The sequence below is a fragment of the Corythoichthys intestinalis genome, chromosome 1 (genome assembly GCF_030265065.1).
Source record: "Corythoichthys intestinalis isolate RoL2023-P3 chromosome 1, ASM3026506v1, whole genome shotgun sequence".
NCBI lineage: Eukaryota > Metazoa > Chordata > Actinopteri > Syngnathiformes > Syngnathidae > Corythoichthys > Corythoichthys intestinalis.
The window spans coordinates 61,640,798-61,662,637 of NC_080395.1; the positions used below are offsets into that span (position 1 = coordinate 61,640,798).

At 40.3% G+C, this 21,840-nt stretch overlaps 1 protein-coding gene across 8 annotated transcripts in view; it reads right to left on the reverse strand.

The window, feature by feature from the left end:
- The window catches only part of tle3b (TLE family member 3, transcriptional corepressor b), a 34,581-nt gene that overhangs the window by 5,463 nt on the left and 7,278 nt on the right, over positions 1-21,840 (reverse strand). For 2 of the 8 annotated variants that reach the window (XM_057841805.1, XM_057841799.1), the window contains exons 6-19: positions 19,902-19,964; positions 19,489-19,593; positions 11,273-11,478; positions 10,847-10,904; positions 8,611-8,733; positions 7,183-7,233; positions 6,639-6,800; positions 5,807-5,942; positions 5,213-5,391; positions 4,560-4,636; positions 2,543-2,792; positions 1,650-1,897; positions 1,415-1,562; positions 1,176-1,326 (exon numbers count right to left, since the gene is read on the reverse strand). In XM_057841805.1, the coding sequence (XP_057697788.1) occupies positions 1,176-1,326; positions 1,415-1,562; positions 1,650-1,897; positions 2,543-2,792; positions 4,560-4,636; positions 5,213-5,391; positions 5,807-5,942; positions 6,639-6,800; positions 7,183-7,233; positions 8,611-8,733; positions 10,847-10,904; positions 11,273-11,478; positions 19,489-19,593; positions 19,902-19,964 (1,957 nt within the window). The remainder of the gene's footprint in view (positions 1-1,175; positions 1,327-1,414; positions 1,563-1,649; positions 1,898-2,542; positions 2,793-4,559; positions 4,637-5,212; positions 5,392-5,806; positions 5,943-6,638; positions 6,801-7,182; positions 7,234-8,610; positions 8,734-10,846; positions 10,905-11,272; positions 11,479-19,488; positions 19,594-19,901; positions 19,965-21,840) is intronic. The other 6 variants (XM_057841829.1, XM_057841820.1, XM_057841815.1 and 3 more) reach the window with 6 other exon arrangements.

Below are 21,840 nucleotides of genomic sequence, written 5' to 3' on the forward strand. Positions count from 1 at the left end.
ACATTTTTATAAATTTCTATCACGACAATTGTTTACAAATTGTTATTCCCACTCAATTGTTATTTTCATTCAAAATTCTAGACACGCAAACAATAATCGAAATAAACTGAGAAACGATTCAACCAGCATGTTTCCAAACGCAGTTCAAAACTTCATTTCCAATAATGCCTAGCGTGGCTTAGATCACTGACAGCTACCCTATTAGCGAACACCAGTAGCTGAGGCAAAATCAAACATTGCTATAAAAGTTTACAATCATCGGCAGTGCAACGATGCAACACCAAACAGGATTTTACAGATCACATCAGTACAAAGCTCCAACAGATGTCCACAGTTGCCGAAAAGTGAGTTTAGCAAGCGTACATACTGATAGCCTGTTAGCTCCTTTCGTGGCAGTGGACGCCATGATAAAGCCAGTCTGTGACTGCGCACGCATGCACAAATATGTATCCAAAGTAGACTAAAGGTATTTTTGACTTAATTACTCTTTTGGGTACATGAGAATTTGATTATACTTGTATAGATCGTAATAAAAATCTTAACAACTGGGCAGTAGGCAGGCTATCTGGGAACACGCAACAGGCAGCACAGTACCGTAGTATTCTGTGCAAAGCGTCAGTCAATCTCAACACACGCTAATTAGTCCGGAGAAAAATAATGAAAACCGGACATTTTCATGAATTTATAAAACCCCGCCGGACACCCCGGACAGGATATGAAAAGTGGACGTGTCCGGGCAAAAGAGAATGTTTGGTCACCCTAACCAAGTTAGCATATAGCTCATTTACATTCGTGTGGCAAGTGATTAGAAAGAGACAAGACATGGTGTAACAATAGATAAAGATAATCTGTCAATAATAATCAATTAATCAGGGTCTATCATGCCTATTTGTTAAGTGAAAATGGGGAAATTGCTTTCATTATTTTTAGGCGCTACATTTTTTAATGACTATCTAGGAGAAAAAAAAGTCATCAAGGATTAGGTTACCTGCTACTTTTAAAATGCACTGCACTTTACCGTGAAAACAAAATGTTAGCCAGTATCCCGCTGAACTCCACCAACATCAAAGTTGTATATGCTGTGGTGTTTACAGATTTACAGTTTATAACGATAAACATTTTTGGCCAGCCAAAGCAATTAATGGCGCTAGCTCTTTCATAAAAGAAATTCGTACCACAGTAGGCGAACTTCAGTGAGAGGACGCAGCTTTCATGAAGATGTAGCTGGTACTTATCAGGCTTAGTGTGGTGCAAAACCTCCACGTTGCTACTCTCCATGCCCACAGCCAACCATTCTCCAGTTGGACAGTAGCCTAGAGAGAAAATCTGAAACAAGACGAAAAGAAGAAGCGGACCATCAAAATGTTAACTATTGCTTTTGAATCAAGACAAATGAAGCATAAATGTGTTTTACTTGTGAGGTAAAGTCATGTTGCTGTAGCTGCCGCCCTTCTCTCAAGTCCCAGGAGCGGACCGTGTTATCCAGTCCGCCAGTCCAGAGCTTGGTGCCATCATGCGAGATGTCGATACAGCTGGCTCCATCTGTGTGGCCCTGGAACTGCCTAGAATAAGATGGTAGGAAAGAGGGTTAAATCATAGCACCATTTGATATAGAGATTTTAAATCTCTGCATTTTTGGGAGTACCTACCTGACGAGGGTCTGATTGTGGAGGTCCCACACAGCGATGTTACCATCTGAGCAGCAGGAAAAGCAGACCTTCGCATCAGGACTTATAGCCAGTGCGTAGCAGGCCGGGGCAGAGGAGGTAAGCTCCGCCTTAATACGTGGGGTCTGAGATGCCAGGTCCCAGATGGTCAGCGTACTGGCCTCACCACCCACGATCAGAGTGCGACCGTCAGGCAACAGCTTGCAGGAGCGGATGTAATTGTCCCTATTCTGGAGCAGAAACAAGAGGTACATGGAGAACAACAGAATATTAATTTTGGGAAAAAAAAAAAAAGTCTCTGGCGGAATAAATATTAGAGCAGATTTCATCTTCTCAACTATATTTTCTATGAGTCGTGCAGTTTTCTAAAAAAGCTTTTTTTGTCATGATAAATTGAAGCTTGCGGGAGGCAACTTTAAAAGAGAAAGGAAAAGGAGACAGTGCAGGAGTCAGGACTGTGGATCATCTCAGTCGAATTATAACAGCATCCTGACAGCTTTATAAGAGTCAATTGCTCTCCCAAAGCACCTTCAAGAGGTTTGCGGCCGTATACAGTTACTATCAAAAAGAGAAATGGGAGATAGTTGGGAGGAAGCTTGATAATGGCAGACAAGTTCAGCCGATCAGAACATTTTTACTCAGTGGGATTTTTTTTTTTTTTGTTCCTGGCGCAAAGGATTATTTCAGCCACACACTGCCAAATGACTCACATTTCAGTCCCAAAGGGATGTGGGGTTAAGCTTTAGTGGGAGGGGGCATCAGGCTCGTGCAATGAGCTGACATCCAGTGAGTATATAATGTATCACAACTGGTAGGAGGCTGACAAAAAAAGGCATTCTGCCATGACCATGTAAGAAACAATGACAACTAATTACCAGGCAGTCAAGTTGGGACACGGGGCTCTTGCTGCCTGGTTGGCTGATGTCCCAGATCTTCACACAGCCCTTGCCGCCCGTGTAGACGTGACGAGTGGGGTTGCTAATGGTGACGGCGCAAACAACTTCCCCGTGGCTCAGTGTGTTGATCTGACGAGCGTGCCGTGGGATGCCCGGGCCTATCAGTGCATCTGGAGGGAAGGGCACAGGCTGCATCTGACCGTCTGCACTCACATGAAAAGAATAAGCCCTGCAATGAAGCCAGAAGGAGAGGGGAAATCATTTTGAGAAATGTATGTCTCTTGTCACAGTGACTGCATCGTTTTCACAGGTTGGTGAAACACGCAACAATGACATTAAATCATAATTTTATCAATTTCTCCCATGATAACAATAAAAGTTTTCCTGCAAGTCAATATGCTATTGGGCATTACTACACTACACCTAATTTTCCTAATATGTAGGCCAAAATTAAAGTTGAAATGGGAGAGTGGTATAGTGTAGTCTCACAACATAGGGGATTATCAAACTGACAATGCTTCCAAAAGCGTTTTCATTGTGACCTTTCCATTTTACCACAAATATCATCTATAGCAGAGGTCTCAAACTCATTTTTGTTGGGGGCCACATTGCAGCAATGGTTTCCTCCAAAGGGCCATAATGACTATAGGCCTATTAGAATGTATGGTCACCTCGTAAATTTCCATTTCCAAAACAAATGGAATGATACCTAAATTTCCAATTAAGGTTAGTGTGAAAAGAAAAATTATTAAATTTTTTAATAGTAATTTTTAATTTTCGTATTAAAAAAATTACATTTTTAAAAGTGATGGAAAAAAGGGTAAATATGGCACTTAAGCTAAAAGTGAAGTCGATGCACATAGCTTTGCTTGTTGTTGTGGAAGCGACGCATAATATTGTGGTGGGCTGGATCTGACCCCAAGGCTTTGACTATGACACCTGTTATTTATAGCAATGAATGTGTAGCAGTGTTGTTTTCGTCAACAATGACGATAATGAAAATATTTCGTTAAGGTAAAATGTTTTCATGACGATGACACGCTGAAAATGTGTCTTGGGAGACTAAAAAATAACGAGATGGATGCAAGTTGTCGTCTGATGACACGAGAACGAGACGAAAATTCGCCATAGTTTCTGTCATAAATTCACAATGTGTGATATTTTCTTATTGTATGTGTGGTTAGAACCCATTTAGCAGTGTTTGGTCGGGTCACTCATGTGACGTGCTGCGCCTCCCCCTCTACCCCACATACATGCTTACTCACCGGCTGGTGAGTAAGCCTGTGCCCATTCCAGGCTCATTTTGTGAAACATATGTGTCAGGTGCAGCTTGGTAAGTTTATCTATCTATTTATCTATTTATCTAAGCAACATGGCATATCTATCTTGGCTAGATATGCCATGTTGCTTTAGCCTTTAAAGGTCTGTGCTGAGTGATCCTCACACACCAAACTAACTTGTAGCGTTAGCATAGCGTTCGCCTTAGCATAGAGCTCGCATTAGCATTTAGCGCAGTGACTCTGTGTCTTCTTAAACTCTCAGAAAACATTTTACATACAGTTCATGGCGTCCAGGTGAGTTTATTTATAACAAATAATGTGCTATTTTCCTGCTGAGTGTGTATTATGATCATGAAAATGATGATGTCGTTGTAGACTCTACAGTTATGTGCTCGTCTGTCATTCGAAATTGTTGGAAACCTTTTATTTATTTATTTATTTATTAATGAAGTAAAACTTTTGAAGTTTATAGACAAAAACATTGAGAATTGTCGACCAAAACTAGACAAAATTCGAGTTTTCGTTGACTAAAACTAGACTAAGACGAACGCATTTTGAAATGATTAAAATATGACTAAGACTACTAAGTATTTTCGTCCAAAAGACTAAGACAAAATTTAAAATGGGTGCCAAAAACAACACTGATGTATAGTTTCTCATGTATGTTTCTCATGTTGACACATTTAGCTCAGTCAGTGAGAAACTGAAATGCTTACGGCTTTCCTCCCGAAATGGAAGGTAGGCTGGTTGGCAGGCCTGGAGCTCTCATGTGGGGATGAGGGTCAAATCCTGCCTGCATTGTCAAATAGAGAAATGCATTAAAAACAAATGATAAACTGCTGATGTAAATTGGGTTTTAAAATATTCAAATGGAAAATTATGCCTCGTTTCATCTGCTGAAACCTCGAGAAAGCCCTATGCAGCTGTTTCAGGGCAAATCCCTTGAAAGCCATAGATTCTACTCGATTGCAAACAGAGAAGCTTTACACAGGGTAACACAACATCCCACTTGGTAAGACTAATGAAAACCTGGGAGATTTTCAAACATGAGATGCATTTTAGGGAATCGCCTTTTTTAAAACCTTTAGAATGCTAACTAGTGAACATCAAAGTAATGGGATCTCAAGCAGTCTTTGTTCTTTTTTATATTGTACACAAAGCTGTAGCCAGGGGAGCAGAGATAATTCACAAAGACTTTTTGAGGTATGTGATGAATACTTTAGATGCCTTTAACTAATTTTACATGTATAATGTACAACTTGCGACTATGATGTCTAATTCATGCCGCTGCTTTTGTCAAACATATGAGACTGAAGTATCCGTACAAAATAACTTTAAACAAATTAAATGTTTGAGCTTAAATATTTACAATTGGTGAGCGTCCATAAGCAGCAGCGGCAGCAGCCGCAGCACTCATCTGAGGTGAAATCAGACCAGGATAGACGCCCGGGCTGGTCAGGGATCCATTCATCTCATGATGACCCATCATGGCAAAGGGGGTAGCATAGGAACCCGCGATAGACAGTGGAGTGCGAAGGGCAGGAGCAGCTACAGAGGCGATAAGGTCATTTAAGGGAATCACGTAAACATTATCCATTGTAAATGCCTTTAAATAAGAATCTGGGGATGTTCTACTCCGTAAGAACATAGTATTTGTCAATATCAAATTAAAATATTACTTGGTTCACCAAACCCTTAACCAAATATTTAATTCCCTGATTTTTAACCTTTTCTTTAAAATCCTTAAAAGTAGTTTGTGGAAAGATCTTAACAGAACAGTTCCCAATACTGTCCAAAAAACTGGTCAAAAAATAAATAAATAAAAAAATACATCATGCAGGAAAAATCTACAGAATCTAACAGGTTAATTTATTCCAATTAGAAATCTAAAATAAGTTATAATAAGTTAAATACTAAAGTTAAATAATAAGCTAAATAAAAATAATACGAGTGTACTTAATACCTAATGCCTCCATGCCAGGAGGTTTGCCCATAGTCAGAGGCCTCAGCCCAGGAGTGGTGCTTGTTCCTGGTGTGGGTGCCTCATTTCTTGGTGTGGGTGTGTTGGACTTCAGGCTTGGTGTAGAAGACTTATCATTCTAAAACAACAGACACCTTTTAGCTGTTTTGCACATTTTCGTTAGGCCATTAAAAACAGTCACACTCGCTAGGAAATCCCTGGAAAGCTCAGGGTAATCCAATTCAGCACTTCATTGCAGTCATGGTTTGAGTGGTTGGCGTAGGGGTCGAGGCGTAAACCTTCGTTCACAGATCAAGCTCATTAAACAGAGCTAGACCAGCTTGATAATAGCGCAAACACTTCTTCATAACAAAGCTTTTTCCTTCTTTCTCAATCAAGGAAAAGCAGTGGGGTTTTCAGCCTAGTGAAGCACATTAATGTGGGACAGAGGTAATCTGAGTGTCTAGCGTAGTGCTCTGGACTGTAATTCTTGAGTGGAACGGTTTGTGCCAAACCAATTCAGGTTACAACATTAGAGAAGAGGGTGAGAAGATGAGAAAAACAAGGAAGTAAAATGGAGCATTTCTCAGAGTTATTTATAGCCTCAGTGAGGAAGAAATGACCATTTATTGGCTGAGCCATAAAGGCGATTGAGAGTAGTAAGCCACAAGGTTTGATTTCCACAGTGTGCATCGACCCACTGCCCCCTCCAGCTCCTAACTGCTAAGCCTCCTCCATACTAGGACTTCAAAAATACCCAATTTACTGGACAAACATCCTATAGTCTATGGGTTCAAACCTTTTGCCCCCTCTTTTAATTTTGAGTGTCGCTTACTGCCAAATGGGTGTGGTCCTTTGCTTTTGAGGATGGCGTGCTTCCTGAGGACGCCACAGATGCTGGGCTGTTGGGTGCAGCATCTTTCTTTAGAACCCGTGATTTATCTAGGCCATTTTCTGGAGGCGAGTGAGCAGGGCTCACTCGAGGGGTTGCCGGATCCTACAGAGTTAAACGAGACAGACGGACAAAGAGAGACTGAGCAAACAGACCGGAGGAAAGCGGCTGGCATGTACACGTAGGTCAAACAAACTGGGGCCTCATGTGCAAACATAGATAATATATATACTCGTGTGCTCAAATGCTCTCATACATAAACACTCCTCATTCACCTGCCACTCCTTTTTATCTTTGTCTTATTTTATGCATGGACGCCAAGAATGACAACAGAGAAGTACACACTCACATTTGTGCACAGAACTCACATTAGGACAGACATTATGGCAACAGTGTGGAAGGTGTTGATTCCCAGACACAAAACTGTCTTAAGTAAAATTATCATTGTGGAATGCTGCTGAGCAGCATTGTCCTAGCGCAAGCTTACCTCGTTAGAAACATCCACCACCAAGTCATCGCTCTTGTCTCCATCACTATCCTGAAATAAAGGCAAGAGACAATACAGAGAATATAATGTCTAAAAAGATGAAGTATGATCATTCATATTACCGTATTCTCACGACCATAAGGTGCACCTAAAAGTCAAACATTTTCTCCAAAATGGACGGTGCACCTAAAAATGTGGTGCGCCTATTGTGTGGACGGAGTACCAAAATATGTCTGTCTGACTGAGCAATTTTTTGAAAAGGCGAATGTAAGTGTGAGCCACATGAGAACCTTAAAGGTAGAAGGTTACATGTGATAGGGTGCGGGCCCCCAGTAGATGTAACGTTTCAGTGTGTGCGTTAGGCTAAACAACATTGGTTTGGCGAAGGACCCTCAAAAATGGCATCTGCTGCGAAGAGACACGCTTACGAAGCCTAGTTCACCTACTCAAGGCTATCACCTACGTGTAACAAAAAGCAACTGCCACCTGTGGTGATTTTTAAAAGGGAGATGCAGCCTAAAGAAAAGTTTCTCAACTGAGTCTTCGTGAAGGCCAATCAAAAGAATTGGATGGACGAGGAGAAGATGAGAGAGTGGCAGAGGGAAGTGCACGTCAAGCGACCGTATGGTCACCATCACAGATGATCTCTATGCGAGCCCATCTCATACCCGCTGTGAAAAGCTAAGTGCATCTGATGAACTCGGAGCTTGCCATCATTTCGGGAGGCTTGACAAAAGAACTCCAAATGCTGGACGTCAGTGTAAACCGGGCGTTCAAAGTCAAGTTGCGACCGGCGTGGGAGCAATGGATAATGAATGGCGAACACAGCTTTACGAAGACTGGGAGGTAGCGCCAGGCGAGTTATGCCACAATTTGCGAATGGATTGTGGATAATTGGACTAAGGTGTCTGCTTGCACCGTTGTTCTGCTTAGGGTTGGCCGATCGTCATCATTTCTGAGGAGGAGGAGCAGCATGGCAAGGAGACGGATTCTGACAACGAGGAGAGGGAACCGTGTTTGATGCAATTGAAATCAAGTTTTGCTCCCGCTGCTTGTTAAAAAAAAAAAAAAAAAATGCTAACTTGCATGCTAGCTTATGTTCTTCATGCGCCTTGAATGTGTGTTAAATACAAAAATATCACCCCGACAATGAGCCTGTGCCTTTTAATATGGTCCGCCCTTGTGAAAATACATTAATTTGAGTAGTACAGTAGATATATACAGTATGCTGTATATATTACATTCTATTTTTGTTCAATTTGAGTGACTAGCTGACAGCAAAAGAAAGAATGAATCGAACTCCAAAATCAAATTTATTGTGGTCCTGCAAATTTCTGGTGAATGACATAATTGGGTAACGTTACTCCTGCTATTAGCGTGTTAAAAGTATTTTTCTCACTTAATATGATTGCAGCAAATCTTACGCACATATCTGTTCATGCTGTCCTTGTCATCCACTTTGCGTTTCTTTGGGTCAAGTCCATAATCTGATGAGCCACGGTGCTTTTCACTTGCTGCCCGTAGACTGTCGGACGGCGACACAGAATTATTCTGCCAACAAACAAGACAGACATTGTGTCAGTGTATGTTCAATGATGCATATTACTGTATATTAACCACATATTTACAGTATTTACATGAAATAAAACATTGAGGGGAAAAACTTTGGAGGAAGGTAACAGCCTCCCAGACTTTCATCTTGCTTTATCTGGGCACTAAAGGCAATTAAAAACACAAACTTGACTCGATAATCAAGGAAAGTGCCAGATGGAAGGGCCAAAGCATGCACTTTTTGTTAACTTCTAGGCAACACCTCGATTCTAGGCAACACCTCGAGTCAAGACATGATTCAGGCCTCAATTCTTCAGAACTGTGGCAATGTTGATTAAAACCAAGTGCACAGTGGCTCTGGACATTTTTGTGATCAAAAAGGGAAAGAGGCCAGAGGGATGGCAGCTGAAATACCCATCATGATTTCTGTAAGATAAAAACAGTGGCACCTAAAGCAAGGACAGATCAAGGCACTGAGCGAAAAGGACAGTCGAGGCCATGTTTGTGTTCAAACACACATCCTCAATCCTCTGCAGACTCTTCAAGCAAAATACACAGAAACATGCTTGAAGCAATTCAGTAAATTAGATCAAACAATATGAGCAAAGATTGCTCATCATAATCTGAATATATAGTGTAGATATAAGGGTGATGTAATAGTGAATCAATTATCAACCAAATGGGAACTGAAGGTCTATAAGGGGGCCAAATGAATTAGAGTTAAAACGACTGCAATGTGAGGCCCCAAAGAATGTATCACCACCAGAAAAAAAAAAAAAAAACGTCAAGCAAAGAGCATAACTGTGTGCTAATGAGCTTCTCACGACTAGTGGGAATGCTCTCGTGAACTGACGCTTTATGAGTAACTGCAAACGGGATTTTTTTAGTCTGAATCCCGGTGTGGTGTGGAAGTAGGGGCTAAACAGGATGATAGGCAAAAACATAGGGAGCCCAGAGAACTATGAGGGCAGCCCACACTGGCTGGCAGCACAGAAAAACAGTGCCTTCATTTCAAAAGAGGAAAAAGTGGGAAACGCGGTCAGAGGAAAAAGTCCAGTCCCAGGCTATGGGTGGTTTAAAAGTAAAAAAAAAAAAAAAAAAAAAAGACTTTCTCCTGGCTGTTAATGATACACATATTTAAAACAACACAGCACATTTGGAAAATGAAGGGGCAGCAGCTCCAGCATACAAAGAGTCAGACCACCTTCATCCAACCAAGCACAATTCTGTATATTTTATTTCCCTGCATTTTGCATCAAAATATGAATGTTTGTTGGTTTGCTGATTTGAAGAATAGGGAGAGAGACATTGATTGATGGAATAGAGCCGGTCCGTCTATGCAAACGGGTGACCTTTATGGGCCTGCTAGATGCAATTATTGTATTTCCACCATGTCTGGTGTTGGATTACTTGAGAAAACTTAATAGGAAGCCTTGAGGTTTGAGTAGGTGTGTATTGGAAAAAGGTGTGGTGAGATCAGGTAATTGAGCCCTGGTGAGTGCTGGTCACTCTACAAGATTTTAGCATAGTTTGGGTTCCCTTCAGACATGAGTGAGCCCATTCAGAAAGACCAGTCAAGGGGAACTTAATCTGGCCCATTCAACAGAGCATTACGCTCCAGTTATTTGAGAGCTAAGAGGCAGTCCAATAAACAGGGACTTTAACATGAGAGGGTACACTGATAAAATGGCAGAAGAAAAGGGCAGATAGCGGGTTGACTGTTAATGTTAAATAGATATACACCCAAAAATGATGGCGCACAAATAAAAACTTGTGGATAAAAGTATTTCAAAGGGAGTAATGGGAATTCAACTGTAAATCTACCAGTTAATGAGGAAAGAATATAAAGAAAGTTAAAATTGAGATGAAATTAGAGACGCTAGCTGCCTACTAATCCTCTCTGTCTGATTGGAGTCATTTTCCTTGAGGATTAGATGGCTTTAGACTATCTGGCTAGACATCAGTATTTGATTTTAGTCAGAGACTACCCTGGATTGGTATACACAAAATATGTGTTCTTACATAAGGAACATGGATTTCTCACTAAGGTACAACTAATCACAAGCAAAGACAGGACAAGACACATTTGAGGTACAAAGGGGCATAAACGTACCGTGCTCGATTCCCGTTCTTTCAGAGGAATAGCCAGAGGTGAATGAAAAGATGAGGGGCCAGGAGAAAAAAAAGCAAAACGCAAATTAGTATGGGTGTCACAACGTCTCATGGCTTTCATCAGATGAAAATAATACATTATTCAGCTCAAAGATTAATCTCATTTGTGATCAACTCTGCATAACTCATTATAATACCTCGTCTAATAAACTAATGTACAATAGATTTCTATGTTATATAGAACACATTTATTACTAATTAGTAAATATGTTCTGATGCTCAATAGTTCAGTGACAGTCAGTCTTTAAATTGCCATATTTATGGGTTTCTAATTGAAATTACAGTATGTTCAATTAAATGCACTGTACATCAAACAACATCTATTTTTTTCATGAAAGAGATAGCGTGAGAGAGGCTGTGCTCCTCACCTCTGTGCTCCAGGTCATGATGGTTCTTTTCATCCTTTACTGGCAAGTGAGCTTGGCTGCCAAGAGCACCAAGTGCGAGCAGGCCAGCGCCAGCACCCGTCACAGGGGGGATACCTGGAGGTTGTAGACCTGAAGGGTGAGGAGGCAGCTGTACAGGAGGTCCGTGTGCGGCATGGGAGAGGTGCTGGGCCTGTAGCTGCTGCTGCTGCAACAAATATAGGGATCCGGGAGAGAGGACAAGGAGACAAGGGGGTCAGCTGGGAAGTGAATCCATGAATGTACGCTCTCTGTGCATGCACTATTACTGTCATAGGTCAACATTAATTTATTTATTTTCAGGCTAAACCATTTCTGCATAATAGCAAGATGACAGCGACTGCCAACAGGCTGATCCAGCTCAGTCATAGAGAGGAAAGCCAAACTCACCACTGTGAACAAACATTATGAGACCGACAGACTCTACTATTCTCTTGATGATGACCTGCACAGTCCAGTAATTTTGTTTACGATAGAATAAACATTCACTGTACTATATTACCAAAAGGATCAAGACAGGTAGCCATTTAAAAAATGGGATCTATAACCCCTAGCAAAAAGTATGGAATTACTAGTCTCGGATGAGCACTCAGACATTTTATCATACAGAACAAACTCAGATAAAAAGCTTGAAAAAATAATGAATTAGTTCAAAAGTGCAACTCTTTAGCATTCAGAAACACTGAAAGAAATGAATAAAAAATATTGTGGTGGCCAGTAAATGTTACTTTTATAGAGCAAGTGTAGGGAAATATATATGGAATCACCCCATTCTGAGGAAAAAAAAATTTTAATCATTTGAATCAAACAAAGAAATAACAATCAAAACACAAAACACTGGCTTTTATGACAGCTTGCAGTCTCTGAGGCATGGACTTTTCAATTTGGTGCCAATTCTCTGTGATTGCAGCTGCCAGATCATCCTTGCAGGTCGAAGCCTCGCTGTGGACCTTATTTTTTATTTTTTTTTTTCCCAATTTTCACCAAGGTTTTCAATAGGGTTGAGATCTGGGCTATTTGCAGGCTGTGACATTGAGTGGATGAGTCTTTCTTCATGGAATGCTTTAACAATTTTAGCTCAGTGGCATGGTGCATTGTCATCTTGGAAAATGACAAACATATTTTCGACTGAAAGGATAAGAAAGCTGTCTAAAATTTAAATGTAAACTTGTGCATTTATTGAAGATTTAACCACAGCCATCTCCTCAGTGCCTTTGCCTGACATGCAGCCCCATATCATCAAGGACTGAGGGAATTTTGATGTTTTCTTCAGGCACTCATCTTTGCAAATCACACTGGAACAGCACCAAAAAAAAAAGTTCCAGCATCATCACCTTGTCCAATGCAGATTCTTGACTCTACTGTCGACAAGGTGATGATGCTGGAACTTTGGTTCTCATGATTCCATATTTTTTTCCTCAGAATGGAGTGATTCCATATATATTTCCCTGCACTTGCTCTATAAAAGTAACATTTACTGACCATCACAATGTTTTTTATTCATTTCTTTTAGTGTGTCTGAATGCTAATGAGTTGCAGTTTTGAACTAATTATTTTTTCAAGCTTTTTATGTTACTTTGTTCTACATAATAAAATGTCTGAGTGAGTGCTCGTCCGAGACTGGTGATTCCATACTTTTTGCTATGGGTTGTATTACAGTCTTTCATACTTGCAGGTGGCAAAATATATAAAAATGTTGACGTGTGTCTGAAGGAAATTCATCCACTGATGTTGCCATATCTCCCAGTCTCTGTTATAGTTAATCACAGTGGTGATGTGGTGTAAGTCAATGCTCTGTGAGGGCAAATCACAGTCCTTTCACAGCAAACTTATCAAACCATGCACCCATGAACCTTGCTTTGTTCTCAAGAGCACAGAGATGATGAAACCGAAGCATTTGAAGCAGAGAAGAATCTAAAATCTTGAAATTCGGGATGTGTCCAGATTCAAGTGCTCCAATTCAACCCGTAACATATTAATAACATTAATTTAGGAGATGTTTCAATTGTTTTGTCAACAAAGTGATATAAATTCAAAAACAGCAAGCACCAAACATCAAACTTCTTTTTTGCAGCCTCACAATTCCCAAGAGACCTCAAATGTCTGTGTGTAAAAGGCAACCAAAGTGGAGTAAGTCGATAGACACAAGTTAAACAGCCACTCAGGCAAAGGGAAGCAAGTGCTTTAAAACAAGGTTAAATAACACTTAGCACATCCATCAACTGCTCACAAAAATCATGATTGCCATCCAGATGTGAGATTGTACATAGATTACATCATCCATACATCCAAAGCAGGAAAAAGATGAGATAGCAGTTCATATTTAACAAATTGAAATGATTAAATATTATTCTGGGCCGTTTTAAACTGACAAAAGATGCATAAAGTAAAGACAAATAACTGAAAGGATGCACTGCCGATCAATACTGTAAAGGTGCAAATGCTAAAAAGCACCCTTTATCCTGTGAGGTGTAGTGGACAAAATGTAAACCAAAGAAGAAGCAAGACAGAATCAGTAAATAAGAGAGTAGAGGGTGAGCATGATATTTGGGCAAGGGCGTCCCTATTCAGTGTGCCTAATGAGGAAAAGTGTGCAGGGATCGTTATCAAGAAGCCTCATTAGTAAAATGTGGTTGGGCAGACAAGTGAGGAAAAGGGCGAGAAAAGGAAGGGGAGGGATAGGGAGGGGGGAACTGAAATAAATTGCCTCCAATTCAATATTCATGGATAAAGAGCTGGCTCCCTTTCACTCTTATCTTTTTTCATTATGCGTAAACGCCATTGCAGCTCAGCAACTTCCACAGGAAACAGGCAATTAAAGTTAACTAGGCGAAGCCGACTCCCTGCAGAACAGAACTGTCAGGCAGAGCAAGCGTCAACACCAGCACAAACTGGCTGGCTCGCTGGCTTAACAAGCGGGACAATGATCATTGATGACCACATTACCTACCTAAAAACACACCTGACTGATTACACAATTTACAATAAACAGCAAATGCATGTGCAATTTAAGATGGTGTCCCCCCAAGTATTCATCTACAAAAGTCCTGCAAACCTGCAATACCTCAATAACAGGGAAACTGACAAAATGCCAAACACACAAACACACACACCCACACACACACACACACACGCACACACTCCAATCAAGCATTGTCGAAACACCTTTCTTTAAAAAGAGATGCATGTTATATTGATGGAGCGTAGTTTAAAACATAGACAGCAAAGCTTTGAATAATTGCTGACCATGAAAGTTGGATAGATACAGTGAGGCAGCTGCTGCTTCTGAAGGATCAAAGAGGACAGGAGGAACAAACTTCAGACAGATAAAGATAACAGAAGAACATGTATTGAATTCATAATTGCTAAATATAGTGTTTTGACTCTGATCTCACACATACTACATTTGGTTTATGTTGAGCCCATTGTAATATATTTGAAGAATCCTAAAAGCCTCAGCAATACAAGTAGCAAAAAAGGAGCGTTAAAACAAAGGATGCAATATTTTCAGAGCTTAGGTGTGTGCAAAAGCAAAGTTAATTTACATAAAATACAATATTGGCTGTACTGAAGAAGAAACTTATAAATTGTGTATGATAACCTTCGTTTTGGTTCGTAGTCACAATGTCACTCAGTAAGCATTGTTACCTTGGCATGAAAACACAAATGCAATTCATTTGCAGTATGAATCAAATGGTTATAATGCAATCCCATGGTTACTCCTGACATTGGAAAAGATTTTGCACCTTTTTTGTTAACCAGGTTGAGCATTTGAAGGCTCAGCACAGCACAAAATTAAGTAAGCTACGCTAACAAATAAAAGGGGCCTACCTGATGCTATCCATACACATAAAATATGTGACAGTAATACATAGTTTCGTACACAAGTAGAGCAGTAGTAGAACAGCATATGTAAGTCTATGGCAAAAGACAACCTCATAGACAAGCAGAGGGGTGATGGTCACTGCAACCACAAGGAGAAATGCAACCATATTTCCAATAAAGTTGTGACATTGTGTTTAACATGAATGAAAACAATACAAATATTTGCAAATGTTGTTCAATTCATTTGAATACACTGGAAATACTATTGTTTGTAGCAAAATATCAATTTAGAATTTTAGTGCTTCATCGCATTCCAAAAGAGCTGGCACAGGTGGCAAAACAGACTGAAAATGTTGAGGAATGCTCATCAAATACCCGTTTGGAATATCCCACAGGTGAACAGTAAGGGAGTAATGGTTCCCCTGTATGTGTTGAACCATTTCGGTTTTGCATGTTTGGTTCGGTTCACTTCAATTGTGTACAATTTCGGTTTTATTTCATGCAATTTCTTACCCCTCATATAATTCATTATTAGCGCGAAGCGCTTCGTGCGGAACCAAAGTCCTGAGGGAGCTTATGCATGGACGTCTTAAGTGTTGGAAACTTCGGGCTCTGAATAAGTAGTGTTTGCAGGCATGACAATAAGCATCATGACATATGAAAACGAGAAGCATGAGCTACAAGATGCTCTTCTCAACTGTAGGCCGGCCTGCCTCGAGCGGCTGGCTGGAACACTTTTTGGTTTCCCTGTTAAACTTACCAATGGACAACTGTAAGTGAATACAGTGGTACCTCTACATACAAAGTTAATTTGTTCCAGGACCTTGTTTTTATGTCGAGCAGGATTTTCCCATAAGAATACATTATAATTCCATTAATTGGTTCCACAGCCTGAAAACCTATTCTAAATTCTTAATAAATACTGATGTTACTACTGCAAATATCAATTAATAAGAGCAAAACAAATAAATTTTGAATAAAAATTGGAATAATAATAGTACCGGTAATAATAATAATACCTGTAATAATGTAACAAACCGGGTTCTAATGTGGCGAATGTTTTTTCGTAGTGTACCTGGATGCATCGTGAGGCTGACTTGATGGTGTGAGCCTTACATTCACTTTGTTTTCGTGCTGCGTGGGACACTAGGCTGTTGTGTTGCACAAGTTGATGGAATAAATGATTAGAAACCTGGCAAAGCTGGCGATTTCTTAGGCGATGTTACCACAGTAATAATTGCCTCCTTAACTTATACAGACTGGCGAACGGAGGAAGACCGCCTTGATAGACCATGTATGGCTGTATTGTTGAGCCATATCACGGATGCGCACCCTACGCTCATATTTTTCTATCATATCCATCTTCATGTCAATGGTAAGAATCAACTTTTCCTTTTTTTCACCACCTGCACTAACATTCTTGGAACCCATGTTGATTTCTGTCACAAGAAAATCCGGTGTGCGTCAGTCTTGCGGGAAAACAAAGTAACTGCGGCGCTGTCACATATCGTCGTATTTCGAGCATGTCGTCGGATGTAGAAACAAATGGCGAGTCAAATTTTACGTCGGATGTCGAAAAGATCGTATGTTGAAGCGATCGTATGTCGAGGTACCACTGTATATCCAAACTTATGCTGACATGGCTGCACAGATAAGTTAACGCACTTAAAACAGCACCAACACACATTTACGGATAATTGGATAATTACATTTCTCGCGTTGAGGTTGTTGCTGCTAAGGGTTAAAACATTTCCAGTTTTGATTTTTTATCATTTCACTAAGATTTTATAATTGTTATATTTTATTTAATTTTATGAACTCAGAGTTTAATTTATTTGAAATATCACCCAAAAGGGTCACTTCATTTATTTACACAAGCTCTATTGTTTACATAAAAAAATTATAGCATTTTAAATATTTTTAGTTCCCTTTTTTTGTACATAAAATTAACCAAACCGAGCACTTCAAGAAACCAAACCGAAATTAATATTGTATTGCACTGGTACACCCCTAGTGAGCAGGCTGATTGGGTGTAGGTGGGTTCTTTTACTGGGTATAATAACAGCTTCCCTAAATTGCTCACTTTAGGGGATTACATCAGCTACTGTCCATAATTTCCTCAAATGGATCAGAAAATCTAGATAAATTACTGCATGTAAGCGTCAAGGCTGAAAAACGAATACTGGATGCCAATGATCTTTGGACACTTGAATGGCACTGCAGCACAAAAGTGATTTTTACTGTAAAGTTCTTAAGGGAAAACTGGGATGCACGTCTTCCGGACTAAAGAGGACAAACCAACCCATGTGGTGAATGGCGCTCAGGTCAAAAGCAAGCGTCTGATGGTACGGAGCTGTGCTACTGTAAATGGCATTGGTAATAACACATCTGTGAAGGCACCAGTAATGCTGAAAGGTACTTACATTTTTGGGGGAAACATACTGTATGTTGCCATCCAAGCAATGTTGTTTTTCATGGATGCCCCTAAGTCCAGCAAGACAATTCCAAACCACATTCTGCACGCACCGCAAAAACGTGGCTTTGTAGTAACCGAGTGCGGGCAGTAGAGTGGCCTGCCTGCAGTCCAGACCTTTCTCTAAATGAAAATGTGTGGCGCATTATGAGTCGTAAAATACGACAGCGGAGACCCTGGACTGTTAAACAGCTGAAGCTGTACATCAAGCAAGAATAGGAAAGAATTCCAACTACGAACAATTCAACAATTAGTGTTCTCAGTTGCCAACATCTTTTGTTGATATAACACAGTGGTAAACAGGACCCTGTCCCAGCTCTTTTGGAACGTGCTGCAGCCATTAAAAGTTAATGATTTGCTAAAAACACTAAAGACGAACAGTTTGAAGATTATATATGTTCTCTTTGTAGTGTATTTAGTTAAATATAGTTTTAACCTGATTTCCAAATCATTGTATTCCGTTTATGTTTAACACAATGCCCCAACTCCATTGGAATGGGGTTTATAACAAAATCAGTGATACACTAAAATGTATAGGTTTTGATTAGACTTCGGTCTGCCAGTTTTTGAATGTCAAGTCCCAGGGTCTCGACAGGGAGATTGATTACCTGCCATGTCTGCTACCAAATAATAAAGCTTTTCTTTTCTTCTGCCTCCGTTCTGTCTGTTCTTACCCATCTGTAATTAAAGAAAGGTCATTCCTGTTGCTGACAGACTGACCCTTTTCAAGGGGAAATAGGAAGTAATTATCTTTAAAACTGGGGGTTGCACTCAGGGCTCATTTAGTTTAATCGAATTTCACGATGCACCTCTCATTAGACTTGACCCCCACTACCACTGGGACAAGCAAACCACTGACTAACCTTTGCTACAGCGAGGACTAATCAAAGGGGTCGCTTAAACATCTGTGTCCAAGCTGGCTATTAGTAAGCGTCTAGTGCTTAAACAAAAGCAGATGGAGGACCAAATAAGTAAAAGGTCTTTTTGGTTCGAGAGGAATGTGTATGTTGGCTTGTAGCTATTAAAAGACCAATTACTGATTTTTTAAAGTGCACATAGATTACAGCCCTTAAATCAAAAAGGAAAATACAAGTTTAAGTAAGACCCAAACATGGTAAAAGGTTGCTCGGGTTTCGGCACAGAAACTGCATCAGACGTATGATCACACTGTTTGTTATAACCCCAAAACACAGTTGGGTTACTGAAGACTGGAACCTTAAATGTAATCATAAGGCAGCCAAGAAAAACAATCCAAATTTATAAAATATTACTGCTAAGTGATACGAAGTCGGATGTATTAATTCTGCATTGAAGTACCCAAGTAGAGGGAATAAAGGAGCTCAGCTTTTAAAAACAGTGAATTATTGTAAGGAAAAAAAACATGCCACCACAGTGAAATCAGAGGCAAATCTGCAGACGGAAAGGGGAGCTTGTGATTTGTATTCACTCTTAATGGTGACCTTTAAGAGCTCTGTCTTTATATTATCATCATTTTTATCATGTTATCATCAATTGAGCCACCCAGAGCTGCATGTATGCTAACAATATCCACCTCTTAAGTATAATATGAACTGGATTTTTGAGGTGTTTTTTAGTGGGCTGTTGATTAGAAGATAGTAAGTAGTCTGCAGAAAAACAAACATAAGTCCTAAATAAGCATCCTTTCACCCATGGTTTCTTCTTACAGTAATGCTATTGCCTTAACTCAAACTGAGGCCAGCTGAAGTGAATAAAGGTGAGAGAACTTCCAAGCCTACTGTTGCCCACTTGAATAAATGTAATAAAAGTTATTTTTTTTTTCTAGGTTCCAGTGCTCCTCTGTACGTGAAGGTTTGCCCCTGGCCTCACGTGAAATAAAGAAAGAAGAGGGGGTATACACACAGTGAGAGGCAGATTGGGAAGTCCACGTACCCCGATGATAGCATTCAGCTCAGTCATTGTCACCTGTTTAGCTCGCTCAACAGCTTGAGCAACCTGCTGTTGATGCTATGGGACACACATGAAAGGAACAGCAAGTATTATTTCTAAACAGGAATTTTAATTTGATCAAAGAAGAAAATTATCTAGAAAAATGATTGTTTGCTAAACGGTTTTGAGTTTTAAACCTGGTGATCCTATACAGTTCAACCTCCAAAGTCATTACGAATCAAACAAACATCTGAGGTGAGTGAACCTGCATCCTCAAATTGAATTGTGTTTGACTTTGGAGGTTCCACTGTACTTGTTTATAAAGTACTTCCGGAAAATAACCAGTTCAAATCTCACACTGAGCTTGTTTCTTCAGGGGAACTTACCTCTTGTGACAAGAATGGCATTATCTGAGCCAGAATTGCATTGAGGCGTTTTGCAATCTCAGTCTGCAGGAGAAAGGAGACAATATATTACAATGGCAGTCAGTAGATATACAGTACAGTGAGCACATGAAAGAAATGAATACAGCAGCTAAACAGGCAATGTAACAAAATATGGCATATATTTCTTCACGCACAAGTACATTTCTGAATGGTTCATTTGAATAGACTTCTTAACTAAATTGGATCCGCCCAAAACAAATTTACGTCCACTCTCCCCTGCCACCATTAGACTCAGCCCTTATATAATTAGGAAGCTGAAATATGCTAATGCCATCTGGCTGGAATGAAACTAATGAGGTCCATACTTCATAATTACTGCCCATAGAGAGCTTGGGGCAGGCAGAAGCAGTCATCTTAACTCTCGGACGCTATCTATCAGAGGCATCTTCAGTATCGACCAGATTATTAGCTGGGAGAGAAAAACGATACTGCAGGGTTTCAATGCACATGGATTACATTTTAGAGCTGTATTTGGATAAATGGCTGTTGCAGTGCTGACCTAAAGCACTTGGACGTCTCAAGATATTCCATCAAAGCTAATTTACCTTTTTAACCTTTTTAAATCTGTACTTTGCAGAGAATGAGCGAGGAATGAAGACCAGCAGAAAAACTTGAGAAGGGGTAAGCAAGGATCAGTAATGTGAAATGCTTTGATTTGACACCAAGCTAATGCGGTTTGACTGAGGTAGGGGAGGTGAACTAATTGATTCTGAGAGATTAGGGGTGGAAGCCCAGCAGGTGCGTGCGCTGCATTCCACTCATTTTCAACCTTAGACTTGGTTGACCGTAAAAGTGGACAGGAGGAGACAGGCGGTGCCATTGGCCTTTTTCCACAACCCTTGGTGTCACTCTGCTCATTTTGCAAGGCAGGGGGCGAGACAAGAAGGGGGCAGGCCACCAAGGAATTATCTCTGTTCTGTCTGACCTGGCTCACTGTTGTCTCTCTCCATCCAGCCTCCTTCCTTCTGCCAACACCTCCTCACAGACCTTCCTGTTAATCTGCACTACACACAACATCCCCCTTCCTCCGCTTCCTCACATAATATCCCCTCTTACCCCCCCCAACTCTGTTGCTGGGGCAACACTATCTGGCAGGGATGATCGTTATGTAAATTAGACTGGGGTCCTGACCAGAACCGCCTGTAAAATCATATTAGATGCAGCACAGAGGAAGGTCATTAAATTGAATTTTCAGCCTGTCGATGTGATCGGCACAGGAAATTAATGAGGGATAACTGGGGAGCGGGTAAATGAGGAGGGGCCTGACAAAAAAAAGATGGCACAAGAGGGAACTCATAAACCATCATCATTAGCACTGCCCGGGTACAATGATGCACAGTAGGATTAGACCGTTTCACCAACACACCACTTCTCTGGAAATGGCTACGAGGGGACCAACAAGAGAACAGTAACATGCTGATACACTTGGCTATTAAAGCAACAACACAAATAACAATGAACTCATTTAAAAAACATCCATTTGTTCATCATAAATAGACACAAAAAAGAAACTACACGTGCTAAAGCAGTTTGTATCTACAGTATTGGCCATGGACTGAAACGCATTGATGTCAGTCAGCACCTTCATCTCACAGTAGATGTGGAGGACTAGGTGCTTGGCTTAGCCAACCAATTTTTTCTTTCCTGAGATGATTTTCTGCATCAGAGGACTCATCAGAAAACAAACATACAGATGAAAAAAATCGATTTAAGTTGAGGAATTACACCATACAGCCAATTTCCCTTGCAACCACGATTGCTTCCTGCTTTTGGCAACCATGAAGTATATTTGTCAAAAAATATATATAAAAATTAAGAGCTTGCAGCGGTAAACGTGACTCATATAAGCAATTAACCACCGCAAGCAGCCCTTTCAAAT